General features: G+C 32.1%; 1 protein-coding gene across 1 annotated transcript; it reads left to right on the top strand.

The window, feature by feature from the left end:
• The first annotated feature begins 16,744 nt into the window (after nucleotides 1–16,744).
• LOC112284889 (putative L-type lectin-domain containing receptor kinase S.7) lies at nucleotides 16,745–19,888 on the top strand. The gene has a single exon (XM_024525228.3). It carries the CDS (start codon nucleotides 17,705–17,707, stop codon nucleotides 19,118–19,120), a length of 1,416 nt encoding a protein of 471 aa, XP_024380996.1. The 5' UTR covers nucleotides 16,745–17,704; the 3' UTR covers nucleotides 19,121–19,888.
• The last annotated feature ends 2,954 nt before the right edge of the window (nucleotides 19,889–22,842 follow it).

Here is a 22,842-nt window from a genome sequence, read left to right on the forward strand (position 1 = left end):
TATATATATATATATATATGTAGTAAATTAAATTAAATACTTTATCTGATTTGATGATCTTTATGCTACAACCAAGAAATTTAATTATTAGGAAGCAGGATTTTAAGGCATAGTTTGAAATACAATGTCTCATTGTCAAATTCAAATATAATACAATTAAAACATACCTTTTTGCATAACTATGCTTCAAATTAAATTAAAAATTCTTCTTTAGATGCTATTTTGTCTAAGAATCTTTATAAGCATTCCAAGGATCTTTAATGTGCTAATAGTAGATATATAAGCTAAGAAAAACTAAAAGAACACTATAGTTTTGAAAGTAAAATCTTAAAAATATATACATATATATATATATATATATTAATTCTATAATAATAATAAAAAAAATAATAAAAAACCCAACTAAATCACCAACTTTTTTTATCATTTTTTAAAATCTATTTTTCCAAGAAAAATGTGTATAAAATCATTTACAATAAATTTGTATAAAAAATAAAGTTACTTTGCTTTTATTATTTTTATTATTTTAAAGATAATTTCATATAAATTAATAAAATTTTAATCTATATATATATATATATATATATATTCATAGAAAAAAAAGTGTACGAGAATTTAGTTTAAAAAGTAGAGATCAAATTCAATTATCCCAAAAAAGTAAATAAATGTGGAAAAACACTTGATCTAAAGCATTGGGTATTTTAATTACTTTTCCATCAAGATTTTAAGTTATTTTTCAAATTAATACAACATTGTTTTTCTTCTTTATGTAGAACATATTGATTACAGTTTTTTGTCATGGAAATTAATTTCAGTTCTTGAATTCTTTATAAATTTTCTAAAAACATCATTAAAAATTAAACTACTATAATAATCTCACAAAATTATTGAATATGGAAGGAAACAAAAAATCAGACTTGATTAAATTTTTTAACTATATCAAAGACAATCCAACTTCATTAAGAGTCAAACTAAAACCAATTTTAATATCAAAATTATTAATTTAATGATATATTTATTTATAATTCTTTAGAAAACGTATTTTAAAAATGAGTTTGATTTATTTTTAATATATATATATATATTTAAACCAAAATATCAATCTTTTATTAAAAGAAACAAAAGAATATTAGTTTTATTAAATATAAAGTGTTTTTTTAACATATACATGATATTGCTCAAATAGCATGTGATAATTTATAAAACATTTAAATTGCAATTGAAGTTCTAAAATTTTGAGATTTAAATTTTTTTAAATAATTTTTTTATATATATTCTAAATAAATACACCTAAAATTATTAAGATACTAATGAAATCCATAATCAATATGTCTTTTATTAACATATAAAAAAAAATCAACATATTGATTATATATCAAGGACATAAATCTAGATAAAACTTTAAAATGACCATACACTGATATATTTTGTAGAAGAAGAAGAAAAAAAGAAAAAAAATAAAAAAATAAAAAATAAAACTAAAATATCTATTATCAAATACAAAGGAACAAAATAGTCGTGAATAAAGACTATAATATAAGACATGCATTGATAAGACTAAAAATGACCTTAGTCTTGTTTTATATATAGTATCTACCAATAAGAATAAGTATTGGCTACTTAAGGATTATAAGGCTGTCATGGACATATAACTGAAGAAGGTTCTAGAAGGTTCTAGTGGATTCTAAGAAGATTTGAGAAGGTTCCATTAGATTTTTAAAAAGTTCTAGAAGGTTATAGGAGATCTTCAATCTTGACAACTCACTTCTTGTGGTCTAGCTAGGACCTTCTTGCCTTGTATCAAGTTATTGTTCTAATATTAAGCTAACTCCATTTCTTGGTCTTGAATCCTTGTCTTCTATATGGTCCCTAAAAATTTGTCAAGATTGCCATAAAATAATATTAGGAGCTTGGTCTCTCTTGACAAAGAGTGGATTACCCCTCTTCTTGGAAGTAATATAGCATTCTAGAGGTTGCGGATTATCCTCCCTTAGACTAATATTATTTTTATTTATTTATTTATTTATTATTCTACAGATTAGATTTTTTTCTTTGAAGATGTGTGTTTCTCTAATTTTCTATGGAAAAGGTAGATAGTCAATATAATAGACTGTAAAGAAATCAAGTTAGATTCTATTATTAATGCTCTTGAAACATTGAGAATCAAGACAGAGACTTTGTCAAAGCAGAATGAAGAACTACATATGACCATATATAATGGTCAAGGAACCGGAGCGCCTCAACTACCACATCAAATCGCAATAGAGGTTCCAAATTCTCAAATGACTATATATGATACAAACATAGGAGGTGCATCCACTCAAGGCAATGTTCTGATAACAATAAAAGCAAGAAAACCAAGGATCAGCCTTCCAGAAAAGTTCAATGGCATTCGCTCAAAATTTTGTGGCTTTGAAAACCAAGTATGACTAATCATCTTGCTTCAACTTCAATGATATTCCATTGAAGCATCTCAAGTTGGTTTGGTTGGAACCTTGCTATGAGGTCAAGCTTTATTTTGATTTGTTCCATAATTTGAAAAACATTCTCTTATATTATACAATTTTGAAGCATTTTTGGCAGTATTTGTGGAAGCATTTAGTGTACATGATAAGGTTCATTCATCAAAAACTAAAATTTGAAGCCTTTGACAAAGAATGTATTTTGCATCAACGTATGACTTAGATTTTTGACAATTAGTATGTAATATAAATTATGCAGAAGATGCATTGATGAACCAATTTCATTGGAGATTAAGAGATAATATCAAGGACTTATTATCAAAGATATGAAATAAAAGATGATGCATAAACCAATGAAATCCATGTCAAAAAAATAGTAACAAAATAGAAATAAGAAAATACATATATTAAAAAGAAATTGAAATGGCTTATTGCTAAAAGATAATAAAACTTGAAACTCTTAAAACTAAATTAGAAGAAAGAAAGGTATTGAAAAGAGTGAAGAAGGCTTCATTCTTATCTCTATATATACTATCTAACTAGAGGCTACATGGCAATGTTCTTTAAGACCTCTAATATGTATTGACTTTGTAGGACACATGCCTTAACTTACAAGGCAAGTTTTTTCTATGTGAAGGCCACATAGTTAGTTTGGTTTTCAAGCTAACAATATGTGTGGCATATGCCAAACTTATTGACCATTTTTATATCCCAAGCTTTTATAGGAGATATTATAGAATTAATTTATTTTTATCTACTTCTACTTACTTCTACCTATTTATATAGATAATTATTGGCTTACAAGTGTATGTCCGTGACATTATTCTCTTTTTTAGAGACAAGTTCCACGAGAAGTAATCATCATATATTGAAGAAATCTATGATGCAATGAATTATATTTGTTACATACTCAAATCTTTGTTCTCTTTGAAGATGGTTGATAGGGCCTCTCAACCATCAATAGTGTTTTATACCAAGGTAGGAAGATCACTCTATTATTCGATCATTGTTGAGGCCTTTATAACTTTCTTCAAATAAAATATTTGGAACATTGTCAGGAGCTGTACCTACCTCTAATAAAATTATCAAATATTGGAAATCTCTTCTAAGGTCATGATATCAAATATGTTGTATCTTGCCATCTACTTGAGAAAAAATATGTCATTCTTAAAGATCTTTATCTTGATTGCATCGTCTTGAAGGTTGTGACAATCACAATATCTTGTTCGACAGGTCACCAAATGAAGGCTCATCAATCAAATGTGCTAGTCGTTGGTTTTCCATCTCCTTAGCATCACAATTACAAAGAAACTACAAACAAGCATTGAAAGTAGAATGTTATCTTGTCTAGATCTTATTTTTATTATATGGAAGGTTTTCATCTTGATTTTGATGGATGTTATTGATGAAAAGCCTCTACCACCATTTTTGCATTTGTAAGATTCTTTATTGGCTCCCATGTGCATTCTTTAATATCATATCTCTGCCAATGGACAAGATATTTCAATTTATTTTGGTACCGCCTTAAATGTAAGACTTCTTATACTTTGAACTCTTCATTATTGTCCACTTCTATAGGAAGAAGAGGAGCTTGTCTTCTTCTTGGTATGTTCATTGTCTTGTATGGTTCAAGAAGAGTCATGTGGAATACTGGATGGATTTTCATTGACTTCTGTAGGTGTAAACGATATGCAACTGGATTGATGTGTAGAAAAAAGATAAAATGGTCCAAGCCTATAATAGTCCAATGTGTCACAAAGACGAGTGGTTTAGATATTATAATGAAATAACCATATCTTATCATCCATGTAGAGTGGTGGTTGTTCCATTTAATAGATATCCACATTGATCTTTTGTTGTTCTTGAGCTTCTTTTAACTAGACCTTTATTGTTGAATGTAGCTCTGACAAATGATTTGCTAAATCTTTCGCCACAAGATTATCAGCTTTTGAAAAGTCAAAAGTATCAAGTCATGGATGATAATCATAATTGATAAAAAAAAGGTATTTATTTTATAGAAAAATATACTTTATTATTATAAGCAAATTCTACCAATGGCAAAAGAATTGTTCAATCATCTTCTTGGTAGTTGATGGTACATCTTAAATACTATTCCAAAACTTGATTAACACGCTTTGTTTGTCCATCAATTTGAAGATGGAATGTCGAAGATAGTTTTGTATCCATTTTAAGAATTTTGAAAAGAGTCTCCAAAAATCTTAATACAAATTGAGTTCTTCTATTGGATATAATATCTTTGGATAATCCATGATAGTGATAGATATTTTCAAGAAAGAATTTAGATGTTTCTTCACTTGTGATAGATTTTGTACATAGTACAAAATGTGCGTTCTTGGTAAAACGATCTATTATCATGAATATAGAGTCATAAAAACTTGAGATTGAAAGATTTGTAATGAAATCCATAGAAACAAAAGACCATGGTTGTTTTGGAATAGATTATAATTGAGGAAGTCCGTGAGGTCAATGACAAGGAGTTTTTGATCTTGAAAAAATATCGCATGATTGAACAGAGTCCTTTACACCCTTCCACATTTGTGGCTACCAAAAATCTCTAGATATAAGCTCCAAAGTCTTGTTGTATCCAAAATGTCCTACTGCTGAAAAGTCATGATGTGCTTAAAGAACACATAATCATGCTTCTCCTTTTGAAACATATAATTGACCTTCAAAATACAATAGATTATTTTTGAACTCAAAATTAGAAGTATCTTGGGACTTATCAAAAGGATTCTTGATATTGTAAACAAGAGGATCAAAAGACATACTTGATTAGATTTGTTTCAAAAGGGTCAAATCAACAATCAATGTTGATTTTATTACTCAAAGATGAAAATGCTCTAGCTTCAAGAAAATTATTCTTTGCTCATCAAAAGATGCATCTTTTTCTTTTGGTCCAAGATAAAAACATCTAAAAAGGACGTTTGATAAATCTTGTTGTTTTTTGGGTCGATATATGATCTTGAAATCAAATCTTGATAAAGACATGCTCCAATGGGCTTGATGACGATTCAAAACATGTATTGACATGAAATACTCAAGATTCTTGTGATCCATACTTATGGCGATTGGATTAGAAGTGCCTTCTAGATGATGATGCCATTCTTGAAATGAATCCATGATTGCAAGAAGTTCTTTGTCGTAGATTTCATAGTTTATCTTGGCTGTTGAAAATTTTCTAGAATAAAAAACTATTGAATGAAGTTTATCATCTGTTCCCATTTATGATAACACGACATCCAAAGCAAAATCTAATGCGTCTGTTTCCATAAAAAAATATCTTAAAAAAATTGACACAATATAAGATTGATGCACAAATAAAGGCTGACTTCAAAGCTTCAAAAGATGCTTCAACTTCTTTGCTCCACTCAACTTTGTCTTTGAAATTCAAATATGTAAATAGAGTTACAACTCGAAAGAATTCTTTGATGAAGATCCGATAGTAGTTGGCAAAGCCCAAAAAACATTGGACATCTCTTATCGTATTTGATATCTTTCAATCTATTATCGTTTGAACTTTCTTAGGATCCATCATAAGTCCATCATTTGAAATGATGTATCCTAAGAAGTTAACTTCAATAGTGTGGAATACATACTTTTATATCTCCGCATAGAGTCTCGCATCTCTTAATTTTTGTAACACACAACAAACATGAAGTTCATGTTCATTTGTATTCTTAGAATAGATCAAGATGTCATCCAGATAATAGACAATAAAATCATCTAAAAACTCTCAAAAAATATCATTCATTAGATATTGAAAAGCTATCGATGTATTTATAAGTCCAAAAGGCATGACAATGTATTTTAAATGTCCATATCTAGTTTAAAATATAGTTTTCTATTCATATCTTTTTTTAATATATACTAGATTATATACTCTCTATAGATCTATTTTGTGTAGATCTTAGTTTGATTCAGTTGATCAAAAAGTCCAGATATCTAAGGTAGAAGGTACCTATTCTTGATGGTGATCTTATTAAATCCTCAATAATCAGCACATATCTGCAATGATCCATCTTTCTTCTTCACAAATAAGATTAGAGCTCTTATTGGCGATTTGGAATGGTGTATGAAATTATTGACCAAATTCTCTTTAATGTATTCTTTGAGTTTAGCCAATTCATTTTGTGATAAACTATAGATTGGTCCAAATAGTAGTTGTGCTCCTTCTTGAAGGTCAATTGAGTAGTCATAAAGACAATATTTTGGAAGAGTATCCACATTCTTCTTCTCAAGTATATCTTAAAATTTTTAATAGTGGCTAAGAATGCCACTTGAAGTCTTTATATCATTAGAAACATGTGTAGCATAAATGACACAAGGTGATCCTTCTTTTGCAGCATGCAAAAAAATTCTTACACCAACAAATATAGGTTTAATTGTATTAGACTTATGACTTTATACTAGATTGATTTCACTCTTAATTATGCTTTTAGATAAGCCAAAGGTATGAGAAATCCAATCTATGCAAGGATTATACTTTTTTAACTATGATAAATCTAAAATAACTGGATTAGAAGGAGATCTAATTATATTAAAGATTACACAATTGCTATGACCATTTATTGCTATATATATAGGAAGTATTTGATGAATAAAATCTCCAAAAGACAACTGATGACCATTTATGACTTCTACATGAATAAGTTTGATTTTTTATATTAACGATATTTTATGACTTTTAACAAATTCTATGTCTAAGAAACAAGCTAAGGCTCGTGAATCTATCAAAGCGGATGCTTTATAATTATTAGGTCCTAAATTTACATCTATTATAAAACAAAGACAAGGTTGTGAGGAGAGGATAGGACCTTCATTAAAAATTATACAAGATTTTAGCAGCACAGTCCCTATTGTAGCTAAACAAATTTGTTTTTCGACACATTGTCTTCTTTGAGAGATATACTCCTCATTTTGTGATTTTTTCACTTCTTTGGATAATATTGAGTAGTGTGTTTAAGTTCTCCATAATATAAGCACAATCTTTCTTGATGGTGAAGAGTCTTTTCTTACTCGGTAAGAGATTTAAAACATATTGCATCAATTTGCATATCCTCTAATTTTGAATGTATGTGTTGAGGAGATTTTGATGTTGCCATTGAATTGCAATAATATTGAGGCCTATTTGTGCAACTCTCATATCAAAATTCAAAAAGTCGATTGTCGCACTTCACAGCAAAGTTAATTGCTTGTCTCAATGTTTGAAGATCAAGTAAGTTGAGCATCAATTTCTTTACTTCATATTGTAATCCATAAAAAAAATTGGCTATTAAGTGTAGCATCATCTTACTTGATGTCAATTGTAAGTTATTTAAACTGTGAAGCATATAATGTTACAAATCAATTGTCTTATCGCAAAATACAAATCTTGTTGGTTGTAACATAAGTTGCATAATTTTTTCCATATATGGACCAAAATTTTGCCAAAAATGCCTCCAAATCATTTAATATTAGAACTTGTCATTCAAAAAAAGATCAAAACCACGATAGTACTAAATCTGAAAGAAGTGTACCAATGAATCTAACTTATAATCTAGAAATTGAATAGCTTTGAGGTTGAAGTTCAATCACAAGTTGTACTTGATTGATAAATCCTCGAAATTTGAAATTTGTACCATCAAACTTCTTAGGCAGGGCAACTCTTGGTTTTCTAATACTTTAAGGATATTCCACTATGAATAGAGAGACATGATTTTGTGCAAATGTTGAGGTAGCTCTAATCATCTCTATATCCTTGCTTCTTGCCATTCTTATTGATCCTTGTAGTGGTAAGCTAAGTTGATGCATCGCAAACATCAACTCTCTCAATTGCTTTTACATTTGTGCGATTGCAAACTTCATTTCAACAAGCTCTATCATAATAACATTCAAAAAACTATCTAATATCACTTAAGATAAGTAGAAGAAAGGGCTTGAGGACAAAAAAAACACTAAGAACAATATCAATTTAGAAGATGGTAATCCACAACTTCTAATATGCTTATGTTTTATCATAAAAAAAGAGTAATCTATTCTTAACCAAGACAAGCCAAAACTTTGATATTATAAGTATACTCTTATCAATCTATCAAGGACATGAATTAGAAGATGATGCATAAATAAATGAAATTTGTATCAAAGAAATAGTAATAAAATAGAAATAAGAAAGTACATATATTAAAAAGAAATTGAAATCGCTTATTACCAAAAGACAAGAAAATTTGAAACTCTTGAAACTAGACTAGAAGAAAGAAAGAAGTTGACAAGAGTGAAGAAGGCATCACTCTTATCTCTATATATACTATCTAACCAGGGGCTATAAAGCGATGTTCTATAGAACCTCCAATATGTGTTGACTTTGTATGATACATGCTTTATCTTATAAGGTAAATTTTTCTACGTATGGGCCACATACTTAGCTTGGTTTTCAAGCAAACAACATGTGTGGCACATGGCCAACTTGTTGACCATTTTTATAACCCAAAAAGTCAATTATAGATAGATATAAAGTCAAAGCAATGTCAATAAAGCTTTTAGAAAGCTTCTATGGAAGATATTAAAGAATTAACTTATTTTTATCTACTTCTACTTACTTCTACTTATTTATATACATAATTACTAGCTTACATGTATATATCCGTGACATTTATTATTGTCTATGCTAGATCTTCTAACACTCAATGAAGCCAATAGTCAAGCTGTAAAGTGCGATAATTATTTATTTTAATGACGACAAGTTGAATGTTCTTTAATTATGCCACACATATACATCAATTATTTTGTAGCTTCTTTGCTATTCAATTCTTATAAGTATTTAGAAGCAAAAAATATGTAGATTGATACAATTCACTTTAAACCTCTTTTTGAGTAAGAAAACAAAATGTCGAAGAGAACTTGGCCTATGCTTGTATTATAAAAAATCTTGCTATAAGATTAATAATTATATAAAAAAATACAAGAGTACTTATCAAATGAAGAGTGCGGCCACATGATTAAAAGTATTATAAGAAAACAAGGGCTTCCAGCTATAGTAGAATTCATGCAGCATGATTCTTTACTATCACAAACCAAAAAAAGTCATGTACTCTTTGTCAGCCCTTCCGCTTCTTTTACTATACCTATACGGTTAGGAGTCACAAAACTAGAATGTCATGCATTACTTGATTCCAAAGCCTTTGCATATTTTATTGACGAAGAATTTTCTAAATCACACAAAATCTGTACAATCAAAAAATCCAAAGCTGTACATATAGAAGTAATAGATGGTCAACCTTTATCTTCTAGAAGTGTCACTCATGAAATGATTCCATTAGAAATAAGCTTTGACAACCATAGCATCCAAGTAGTATTCAATGTCATTAAATCACTATCAAGTCTAATCATTTTAGGACTTTCATGGCTTAAAAAATACAATCCACAAATAGATTGGATATCGCAAAAGTTAGAATTTTTTCTAATAGATCATAGAACCTCCAGATCTATGAAAAAGCTTCTAACATCCAACAAGCCAAAACTTAAATAACATTTATTTATTGAAGCTAGAATATTTGTGAGGGCAGCCAAACAAGGTACTACGTTTATTGTCTATGCAAATCTATAATTAGAATCTATAGTTGCTACAACAACAATTCCAAAGGTATATAAGGATTTTACAAATATATTTGAAAAGAAAAATATAGACATGCTACCAAAGCATCATCCTTACGATTGTGCAATTGACCTTCAAGAAGGTGCTCAACCACCATTTGGATCCATCTATAATTTATCTTAGAATGAGCTTGTAACTTTAAAAGAGTATATTGAAGAAAATCTGGCTAAGAATTTTATTTGACATTCCAAATTGCTAGATGGTGCTCTGATATTATTTGTGAAAAAAAAAGATGGATCTTTTCGAATGTGTGGCATTTCTCGTAGTCATAATAAAATATTGATAAAAAATTGATATCCATTACTATTTATATCTAGTTTTTTTGATCAACTTAGCCAAGCAAAGATCTTTACAAAGATTGACCTACGATGTGCTTATAACTTGGTATGCATTAAGGATAGAGATGAATGGAAGACAATATTTGGCACGAGATATGGATATTTTGAATACAATGTCATGTCTTTTGGACTTATGAATGCACCTGCTATATTCTAATACTTAATGAATGACATATTTTACGAGTATCTTGATGACTTTGTTGTGATCTATTTGGTTGATATTCTAATCTTTTCCAAGAATCCAAAAGATCACAAAAAATATATCCGCCTTATGCTGAAAAAGCTACAAAGTACTCAGCTATATGTAAAACTAGAGAAGTATGCATTTCATACACCTTAAGTCGAATTTGTTGGATATATTATTTCCAACAAAGGTCTTTGTATGGATCCAAAGAACGTATAAGTAATCATCGATTGAGCAAAGCCAAAAACTGAACGTGATGTCCAATGCTTTCTTAAATTTGTAAACTTCTACAAGATTTGTATTAGAAATTTTTTTAAGATTGTCGCTTTACTTATGCAATTGATATTCAAAGGCAAACTCGACTAGGGCCTCGAAGCAAAAAAAGCTTTTCAAAGCTTAAAAGATGCTTTTACAACAGCTCCAATTTTGATACATCTATATTTCAATAAGTCCAATTTTATGGAGACCAATGCCTTAGACTTTGCATTGGGAGCAATCTTGTCACAATATATAGAAGACAAACTTCATCCAATTGCATTTCATTCTAAAAAATTCTCAATGACAAAAATTAACTATGAAATCCTCGATAAAAAGTTACTTGCTATCATAGATTCTTTCTAAGATTGGCGCCACTTACATGAAGGCGCCTCTCATCACGTGATTGCATATATAGATCACAAGAATCTTAAATATCTCATGTCAACATAAGTCTTGAATTGCTGTCGAGCGCATTGGAATGTATGTTTATTACAATTTGACTTTTGCATCACGTATCAATTTAAGAACCAACAAAAGTTATCAAATGCATTATCAAGACATTCCTACCTTGAATCAAAAGAAGGCGAGGCAGCATATGATCAATAATAAGCAACCTTGTTAAAACCTCAAGAATTTCATCTTTGAGGAACCAATATAACAATGCCTTTGGATTTATCATTTCTTAATCAGATTTATAAAGCCTCAAATACAGACCCTCTTGTTCTTAATATCAAGCAACTTGCCAACAACCTTCCTGAAGAGTCTTTTAAATTCAAGCATGAAAACAACTTCTTGTTCTTTGAAGATCATTTGTTCATTCTTGAAGAACCAACTTGTCTATACATTCTTCAAACATGTCATGACTTTCCTACAGCTAGACATTTTGGATTCAATAAGACCTTGGAACTTTTTTCTAGAGATTTTTTATAGCCTAATATGTGGAAGGACGTTAAGAAATTTGTACTATCATGTGATATTTATTCAAGGTCAAAGAACCCTCAACATCAGCCATATGGACTTCTTCAATCCTTTCCTATTCTAGGACAACCATAGTCATCTATCTCTATGGATTTTATTATAGATCTTCCACCATCAAACTCATTTGATACTATCTTTGTAGTTGTTGATTGATTGACTAAGATGGCACATTTTATATTTTGCAAAAAGTTAGTTATTAGTGTAGAAATAGCAAGATTCTTTATTGACAATATGTATCATTACGACGGGTTTCCAGATGACATTATATCGGACCATGGGCCACAATTTATATCAAGGTTTTGGAAGGCACTCTTCAAGATTCTTAAAGTTGACATCAATCTTTTCTCTACCTTCGATCCTCAAATTGATGGCCAAACAAAGTAGATCAACCAAATTCTTAAGCAATATTTGAGGTGTACCATCAACTATCAATAAGTCGATTGGACTTCCTACTTCTTATTGGTGGAGTTTGCATATAATAATACAATTCATGCATCTATGCAACAAATGCCATTCTACTCAAACTATGGTCATCATCTAAAGTTGGATATGATAGAGCCTTAAAAACCAACAAATCTAGCAGAAGAAGAGTTTATTATAAAGATGGCCGAACTTCAAACAACCATGAAGTTTCACCAAGAAAAGGCTCAACAATACTATATGCTACTAGCAGATGAATTGAGGAAGGAACATCTTCTATTCCAAGTTGGTGACAAAGTGTGGCTTCTTTGATACAATATAAAAACCAACAAGTCATGTGATAAGTTGGACTATCGAAGGTTGAGACCATTTGCGATTCAAAAATAAATTAATAATGTAACTTATTGCTTGGAGTTATCTTCATCCATGAAGATTCATCTAGTCTTTCATATTTTAGTTTTGAAAAGGTATAAAGAATCGAACATACTAGGTCAAAGACAACCTCCACCTCCTATAGTTGAAATCAATGATCATGTTGAATTTGAAGTAGAAGATGTATTAGATTCAAGGATAAGACATGAAAGGCTTAAATATCTGATCGATTAGCACAGATATGATATCAATGATTATATATGGGAACTAATTGGCAACCTTGTAAATGCATAAATGAAGGTTCAAAGGTTCCATCAACAATATCCATTCAGATTAAAAGCAGCAAAATGAAGAATAGTAGTTTGATAAGATAGCTCTACCATGACGATTCTTTGTTCTTGGCTCCATAAAAAAGGAGAGGAGGCAACCTTTGAAGAGGCAGTTTTTTCAAATGTTTAGAACATTATAAGTTACTTGTTCAAATACACAACCATAGCTTGTTTATATTCTTTTGGTCTTATCTACTTTATATGATATGGATAGACAACAGATAGATGCTTTGCCAATCATACCATCTCAATCAAGTAGCTTGCAAAGACAATTCCAAAATAAAGAGCCACCTGAATCACAAAGACGTCAAAGGATACCTAGTAATAGATTGTTGGTAATTGTGTTTGAAGTAGAACCTACCTATAAAGGATGTCTAGAAGGAGTATTTGCAAGACAATTCTACAATAAAGATATCAAAGTTTATGCTTGGTGACAAGTAGAAGGCTTGGATCATTATCAATGGCTACAAGGGCTTATGAACCATTTACGTTGCAAAAAATAATTGGAATATATAACAGATACCATGCAAAAGATCTTCAACTTCTTATGCATATACTAACTAGTTACAATATTGCTTCTCAGAGACCTCGAAGCTAGAAGAGGAAGTGATGTTATAGACATACAACTGAAAAAGATTCCAAAAGGTTCTAGAAGGTTTGAATAGGATCTAAGAAGGCACCAAAAGATTCTAGGAGGTTCTACAAGGTTCCAAAAGGTTCTAGTGGGTTCTAAAAAGGTTCCAAAAGGTTCTAGTAGATTTTAAGAAAGTTTTAGAAGGTCATAGGACATCCTCAATCTCGACAACTGACTTCTTATGGTCTAGCCAAGACCTTCTTGCCTTATATCCACTTGTTATTCTAATGTCAACCTAACTCCATATTTTGATCTTGAATCCTTCTCTTGTATATAGTCTTTAACAAAGGCTTGTGGTCTAAGCCTTGAAGTAGTAGGATTCTTCTATAGTGGCTTCACAAAAGAAAAAAATAATAATTTAGGAATAATTTTTGTAGCCACATGACATATCTAAAAGAATTTGAAGAAATTTTGTTAGTAATTTTTAAAGAAGATATTATCTATCTATATCTACTTTTATTTATTGAAATGAAATAAATAATAATTAAATAAAATTTAAAGGAATAAAATTAATTTAATATGACTTAAAAAATAAGAAAAAAATATTAAAGACAAGCTTATAGACAAAGGAAGTCTATTTTGTATTAAAAAATAGACTTGAACTTTCAATAAATATATTATTACAAAAGCTTCTAAATTAAATTTGGATTTAAGAGAAACAAATTGATTATTCAACTGAAGCATTATATAAGACATTCTATTTTTAAAATATATATATATTACTATTATTATTATATTATATTAAATATTTAAAAACAAATCTTATGAATAAATCCAATGTTCTTTTCAAGAAGAGTCAAAAAATATTCCAAAATATACAAAATATATAATTTGTTTAAAAAAATATTCAAATAAATTGAAAATATTATTATTATTTATAAATCAATTATCAACTTAATATTACCTTGATTTAGTTGTGATTTTTTATTTTTTTATTGATATATCTAAAATCAGAAATGATGTATTCATAAATATACAATTGCTAAAAATGTAGTAATAAATAAAATTATTTAAAGTATATTTTTACTGAAAATATTAAAAGATAAAACTTAATTATACTAAAAATATTATAATTATCTAAATGTGAATTTATTACAGAAATGATAAATCATATTATGGAACAAAATTAAAACATATACATCAACATCATAGCAATATTTTTGGAAAATATTATTAAATTTTTTGAATTTCTTTTTTATTCTTTTTCTTTTTACTCTTATTAGTATTCACAATAAAAATTAAAATAAATTTATTTTCACAAAATATTAATAAATTTAAATATTATTTTTGATAATTATAATAATTTTAACATGTATTATGTCTTTTTTTTCTTTTCTTTTTGATCAAAGAAATGTTGATTTGGTTTTTTGTATTACTAATAAGTATTGGTTAGATGAAGTTTTCAAGATTTTTTATTTTATTTTAATGTTTGCATTTTAAAAAAGAATATCAAAAAAAATGTGACATATATATATATATATATATATGTGTGTGTGTCAAATAGACTTTGGCTTTTACTAAATTGACCCAACCATGCTAACCATCAAATTAAAATATATATATATATATATATATATATATATATATATCTACATTTATTTCTCCACTATTGGATCCAAAATCAATGAAAACCAACCACATTCATCATGATTGCCATATTCTTCATCATAAATAGGTAAATTTAGTAAAAATCCAAGTCTATTTAATATTTTTTTTCCTCTCTCTCTCTCTCTCTCTCTATATATATATATATATATATAATTTTAGAAACCTTGTAAAAAATAAAAGTATCAAAGCAAAGATGTATGTATGTATGTATATATATATATATATAAGATAATGTTAAATAGATCCATATTTTATCTAAATAGATCCACCATTGATGAAGAAAATGGTAATCATGATGAATATGATTGGTTCTTATTAGTTGCAGATCCAAATAGTGGAAAAATGAATCTAGAGATCCTTTTTCTTTTTATTTTTTATGATAGTTAAAATAGGTGGATTGATATAATAAAGCCTTGGGTCTATTTAATATATATTTGTATGTTCTAAAATAAATTAATTTTATAATTAAAATTTAAAAATATATTAATATAAAATACAATTATATATAGAAATAAATGATATTATATTTATTTTTCTATTTTTATTTTATTTTATGATATAGAATCAAAGACCAAAACATTATTCACTTAAATTATGATTTTTTCAAGATTTTAACAAATGATTTGCTTATATTTGAATCATTTTATTTAAAATTGAAATATCACATCAAATGTAAAGTATATCCATAACTAAAAACTAATAAATACTACATTAAGGATTATCATTTCTTAATCATAGAATAAAAATTTAAAAACATAATTCTTATTGTGTTTAATTATTTGAAACAAACTATCATGTATGTCACGAGCAATGAAATAATGAATTCTACAATTATAATAAGAAAAATTATTTAAAGAACAAAACATCTAAATTGTATTGATTTCTGTAGAAGAATGGTACACTTGGTTTGAAAGTGTAAAAATAAATTCACCATATATCTTTATAAATATAGTTTTCTACATAAGTATTTAAATTTTCTTCAGACGGAGCAAATTATTGTAATACTTTTTTGAAAGATCTATTGGCATTGCATTGTAAAACACAACAAACGCTAGAAAAGAAAAAAGGAAAAAAATACTTTTGGGAGAAGGATGAAAGTAAAAGGTGGAGGGATCCGTCCCCGTGATTACGGGCCCCTTGTTTTCAGGGGGGCACCCGTCCCGTCACCAACGGGTGGAGCACCAGCATGGCATGATGCATCGCCACGTAGGCCCCGAGACTATATCCTACGTGGACCCTACCCAAAACCGACCCGAGGTTAAACTCAGGTGCAAAAGACACGTGTATCAATCCTATTCCCGTTAACCTAATTCCATCACCGCGTCCTTTCCCCCATCGCCGCGGCGATGGTGGGAGAGTCCGAGACCGCCCTCGCGCTTGATGAGCTCTACCGAATGCGGTCGATGGGGTCCTTCGAGTGAGAGCACATGAGCAGAAGAAGAAGTAGCTCAGCTGCTTCTGTGGTGGGTTGATTTAAAAAACTACACGGGGAGGGTGGGGGGAAAGAGAGGGAAAAGTAGTAAGGTGGGGCTGCTATTTGGGGAAGAGGTGATGCAAGCCACCAGTGAGGCGATGGCGGAGAAGAGGTCTGCGTCGCCTCGACGAAGTCAGAGACGTGAGCGAGGAGGAGAGAGGGTGAGAGAGAGCGTAATGGACAGCAGTACAGGATGAACAGCTGGGTTACAACTAGGGGGCTCAGATCTACTGGCGAACAAGGGCTGAATCACCAACAAGTAGCCCAAGTTAGCAAGCGATGGGTCTGGCCGGCGGGATTGAAGCAGATCCACCCTGGATAAAACATGCAGGGTGGGGGTGGGGCTGCTGAGTGGAATTCAAAACACGAGATGGAGTTGATATGAAAAATCGGCAACGCGGAGTTCGTGGTGTGCTGTCCCAGAAAATCGTTCTCATCGCGTTCGACTTCGAAAGCCATCGTCGTCGATATCTCACGTACGTTGTGCATGAGTGTTGTCACGACTTTCATCGCTTGAGAGAGACGGATCTGAGCTGCGCGGGTGTGACGGACTAGGCTAATCTTGTCGAGCTTCCATCCTCGTGTGGTAGGTTGGGGAGGAGGAGGAGGAAGGGCCCGGTGTGGTTGTGAGTCTGGTGAGGGGAAAACATCTCCAGGCGGTAGTAATCGAGCTCCATAGGCACGTAGGTGTGTAGAAGGTTACCATCTCAGGAGAGGCTTTAGATTTGCAGTCGTGGTTTTGCAGCTCCATGCGCAAGCAGGGATGAGATTTTATGACCGTGGTTGAGTCGAGTCCAGGGGGATTCGGCTTTCGGGTGCTCCTTGTAAGGGGTTTGAATTGTTTGGATGCTGGTGAAAACCCAGGAGGAGCAGGTCATGCGGAGAGGCTGAGGCCAGGGAGGCTTGAAACTTTAGATGTGTGGATTCCATGTAGACAGGCGGGTGAGAGTTGGGGAGAGCCTGGCACGCAGAGCTGGGTACAGAACAATTTTCTGAATGACTAAAGCGTTGAGGTATTTGTGCTGTGGGGCAAAATGTCTCGGGGCTTCTACCAAGCCCGAGAAGGAGACGACTTCGAAGAAAGTTGTCAAGGGCTCGAAATCCAAGAAGCGTGGCAGCGTTTTAGTGCAGAAGCCCGCGGACACGACGTTCTACGGGCCGCGAATCTTCACATTCAGGGAGTTGTCGACGGCGACGAAGCAGTTCAGCGCGGAAGAGGTCCTCGGTCGGGGTGCCTTCGGGAGCGTATTCAAGGGGACATTGAAGGATGGATCAATAGTTGCAGTGAAGCAGATCGCGCACGATTCCAACCAAGGAGAGCGGGAGTTCCTGGCCGAGGTTTCTATCATTAGCCGCATTCGTCACCAAAACCTTGTGCAACTTCAGGGATGGTGCCACGAGAAGGGCAACCTTCTCCTGGTCTACGACTACATGCCCAATGGCTCTCTCGACAAGCTCCTCGAAGGGAACAATGCCAACGCGAAGCTGGCGGGATGGGATTTGCGGCACTCTGTTTTGCGAGGAGTGGCGTGTGCATTGTCGTACCTTCACGAAGAATGCCAACAATGTGTGCTACACCGCGACGTGAAACCCAGCAATGTATTACTGGACGAGAATTTCAGCCCACATCTCGCTGACTTTGGACTCGCCCGCCTGATTCATCACACTACCGACAACGTGCAGACGACAATCATCGCCGGAACACGGGGCTACTTAGCTCCGGAGCTCGCACAAGTAGGCAAAGCTTCAACGAAATCCGACGTGTTTAGTTTTGGCGTGTTGGCTTTGGAAGTTGCGACGGGCCGCAAAGCGCTTGAGAAGACCCAGTCGGAGAAGCAAGCTGTGAGTCTGGTAGACCTTGTGTGGCGAGCGCACGAGCAGCACAAGCTTCTGTCTATGGCGGATCCGAAGCTCGAAGGCGCATACGACCCCGAGAAAATGAACAAATTACTCCAGATGGGATTGTTCTGTTGCCACCCCAATCCCGAAGCCCGCCCTCCCATGAACTACATCCGCCAGTGGTTCATTCAAGAGGTTCCACTCCCCGATCTTCCCCCAGTCAAACCCCGCGTCAACTACGTCCTCACCTCGCCATCGCCCCCCAAGCTCGCGCTTCCGGCCCCCGAGGCCAAGCTCGCCATCGCAGGCCCCGAGGCGAAGCTCGCGCTTCCGGCCCCCGAGGCCACGCTCGCTATCGAAGGTCCCCAGAAGAGCAGTAGCACCCCAAGCAAATCTCCAAGCCCTACTGACAACCGCAGCCCGGCACCGAAGAGTCCCATTCCTCGAAGCCCCACAACCCCGAGCCCGATCACCTCGAAGGAGCACACAAAATCGAACGGCGCCAGCCCGCAACCTCAAACGACGCCACAAACTCAACCGACGCAACCAAGCTCTGCTACTAACGGTAATTAGATTATTTCATATCGCAATCTGCACTGGGAAATTCTTGTGCTGTGGGCTGATTAGTACTGGTTACGGGTTCGGAGGGTTACAGAACTACAATTAAGTCGCTTCACAGGAACCCTGTAATCTATTTAACTTCATTCCCGTCACTATATTTCATTTAGGGTTTCAAATGAGTATATAGTCGAGTAAGCTTCTGATTGTTGGGCAACAGACATTCTCACTTCTTCTGCTCGTCGCGGATGTTGCCCTCTCCCATCAATCACCGCGTGTGAACCAATATTTTTTCTCGTGTAACTCATATGGTTTCTTTCTCCAACGAATTCGTTCCCGGGTAGTAATCTACAGACGATCTGCTTTGAAGTGGGCAATCGCTTCACTTCAGTTGGGTCTTTCTCTCTGTTTTCCGGGTCACAGGATCCGCATCGTGGTCCGTCCCCGCCGTGAATTCGATCGGTCCACGCATTCTCGTGGGAGGGATCGGGCAATCCGGTTGTGGGTTTATGACGGATCCGCGATCATGGAGCGTATCGATTGGATTTTTGCGGGTCGCGAGTGCGCGAGGGGCTCGCTCGCTCGCCGGTGGAGCGAGGCTTGCGCCCCTCAGACGGCGAGAGCTTCAATGGGCGGGCTTCCATGCCCGTGGCACCTCCTCGGCAGTTAGGGTTTTGGTAGTTGTTTGGATGCAACTTTCCATGTACAAATAAACAATTTATGATATTCTTCGGCATCTTTTTGTATTATTTTTAATGAAACCATGATAATTCTTTTTGTTCACGTTCTAATGTACACGTGAAGATGTCCAATTGGGTGTGTATATATTTTGGGTTTTTAGTGTAGTTTCTATCCTTTGATAAACTTGTAACTTAAGGGTCTTGTTTTCATGCAAATTGGGTGTGTGTGTTTTTTATTCCACGTTGAGTCTTTTGGTGAATGTGATGCAAGTTTTAAAAGTAAACTTGTAAACCCATTGCTTGCCGTCAATGCACCCATTCTGTGCTAACATGAAAGAAGATAAATCCAAAGGAATAAATAATTAATTAAGCAACTGGAAAGTATAATGAAAATTATTTGGAAAAGAAAATAAAAAGAAATCTACAATTGTAAGGTAACTTGATGAGAAGTGACGATAATTCACACCTTCTTTTAACAATTAAATCAAAAGGGGGAAATTACGAATGCAAAAACAATCGATAATAATTAATATCATGTTTTTCTTTTCTTTGGTAGGTGAAACTTCATAAAAGCAATGGGAGTTGATATGTTAGCCGGAAGAATTACAGAATAAAATCAATTAATTTTCAAAACCTATTTATGTTGGTACGTCAGTTGTTCCATCTACAAATTGTATAGATAAGATTGTTGCAAAAATTGTGTGATATTTCAATATTTTTAGTATTTGTAACAAACTGCTCTATTAAGTTTAGGGATGACTAACTTGTAATGATGTTCACTGTATTGATTTGTTTTAGACGTTCTTTATTCTAGAGTTTTTCATCTTTTATTTATTGTTGTGTTGAAACAAAACTTATTCATTTGCAACAAAACATCCATAAGTTTCAATTAAATTCTATCAAATCTTTTGAGATTATATTTTAGTGTATGCTTGTTCAAATCATAATTATTCTAAGTATTTGAATTGGAGATTTTATTTTTATTTTATATTATCAGCATTTTTGAATGGTCATTGTATCTAAGTTGATTTTATGTGCTTATCTATAGATAACCTTACATGTGGTTAAGACAAAAATAAGTAGTTCTAAATATAATTGGAATATTAGAAAAAACAAAGATTCATATGCAAATGTTTACAAGGTGTATATATATATATATATATATATATATCTGTGGGAGAATGATAAAGCAACCCAAATATTTACTAAAGCGGCCCACTCTATTTTAACCATTATTGCACTCTTGCAGCCCTAATCCTTATTCCCACCCATTCCCCATTCTCATCTATTGCTAAGGATGGAGCGGGGGGTTGGGAACAAAGGAACAAGAGTAATGGTTGGGAACAAGAGAACAGAGGTGATGGTTGAGAATAGGAGAACGGTTGGGAACGGGGATGAGGTTGAAAGGGTACGACGATGGTTTAAACATGTGGGTCAATTTAGTAAAAACTTGGGTCGCTTTATCATTTCCATATATATAACCGATTATTTATAAGAACTATGGGCGAATGAATAAACTAAAATCTACAAAAGATTAGTCAAGATGTGCACATTTTATAATCTCTAAATGATTTTGATATATTATTAAAAAATAAGTTTAATTCAATTTTTATCTTTAATACATTATCAAAATTTAATAGATATATCTAAATGACATAATATTTATAGGAAAAAAGGTATAAGTAGGGTTAATTTATAAATACAAATATGACTTATATCATTTCAAAAATAAAATATTCAAGGTTTGGATGTCTTGTCTACCTTTTTTCTTTCACTTCAAAATTTGATTTGTTTTATATTTACTATATTATATATGCTTTCTTGGAAACTCTTTGCTATAAAGTCTTTGTCTAGCTCTAAAACAAATATTATTATTTGTATAGAAAGATGATAATATTCATATTGTATGCTATTCATTTTACATCATTTTTATCTTTCTGAGTACAGATCAATCACATAGACTCTAGCATGATTTTTAAAAATAAAATGACTTACTTTCTCGCATATATACATATATTTATATGTATATTAAAAAATTAAAAAATTGATGCAGATCCTTAATGGACGAGATTTGATATCATTGTTGTCCATGAATTGTATTTTTTATAAATTAATCATTTGATTTACAATTTAGGTATATACATATATAAAGTCCACATCATGTTTCAACCTCATTTAACAATACATTTGCTTTACAATGGTATAAAATATTTCAAATATATAAAATAACATCATAAAAAATTACATGGTAAATACAAAGTTAATATATATATATATATATATATATATTTTATTACGAATTTGGATTGCAGAGTTTCATGTCTACTAATCATGGAAATTAATTTTCATATTGTGATTAAAAAATACATTTGACAATTATAGACTTAATATATATGAGTGTATAAATATATATATATATATATATATATATTCTGAAAACTTTGAAAAAATGCAAAAAAAGGAAAATATGTTTTAACTTCACATTGATTTTACAAAAAATGTTTTAAAGGTTTACCATAAAAATACCTTTATAAGATACAAAATTTATATTAAGATTCACATGAACTGATATCTCAGCTGAGAGTCACAACTTTTGGCTTATGCATAATGAAAGAAAGAAATAAAGTAGCTATCTATCTATCTATCTATCTATCTATATGTATATATAATTTTGTAGGAGAAAAGAAATAGTTACGACACCCATGAAGCTAAAAAGAAAGTTATGTAAAAGGCACAGTGAACACTCAGACACACACACACACAAACTAAAACAGTACAAAACTCCTTTACTTCAAGTCCAAAAATTGAATCATAAGGTGGATTTTAAGTTTCGAAGAGATTGGTTTGAATGAGAACAAGCTTTATAAATAGAGTTTGGGGCTCCACCCAACAACAACGGAGACAAATCATCTCAAATTACTATTTATAATCCCAACACCACACCAAAAAATATATGGCTATTATCACAAAAAAACGAAATATATCATCCATCCTTACCACAAATACACCAAGCACTGAGACGCCTAGAAGGATGAAAAGAACGACGATATCCCGTCG

The sequence above is a fragment of the Physcomitrium patens genome, chromosome 7 (assembly GCF_059467195.1).
Source record: "Physcomitrium patens ecotype Gransden chromosome 7, ASM5946719v1, whole genome shotgun sequence".
NCBI lineage: Eukaryota > Viridiplantae > Streptophyta > Bryopsida > Funariales > Funariaceae > Physcomitrium > Physcomitrium patens.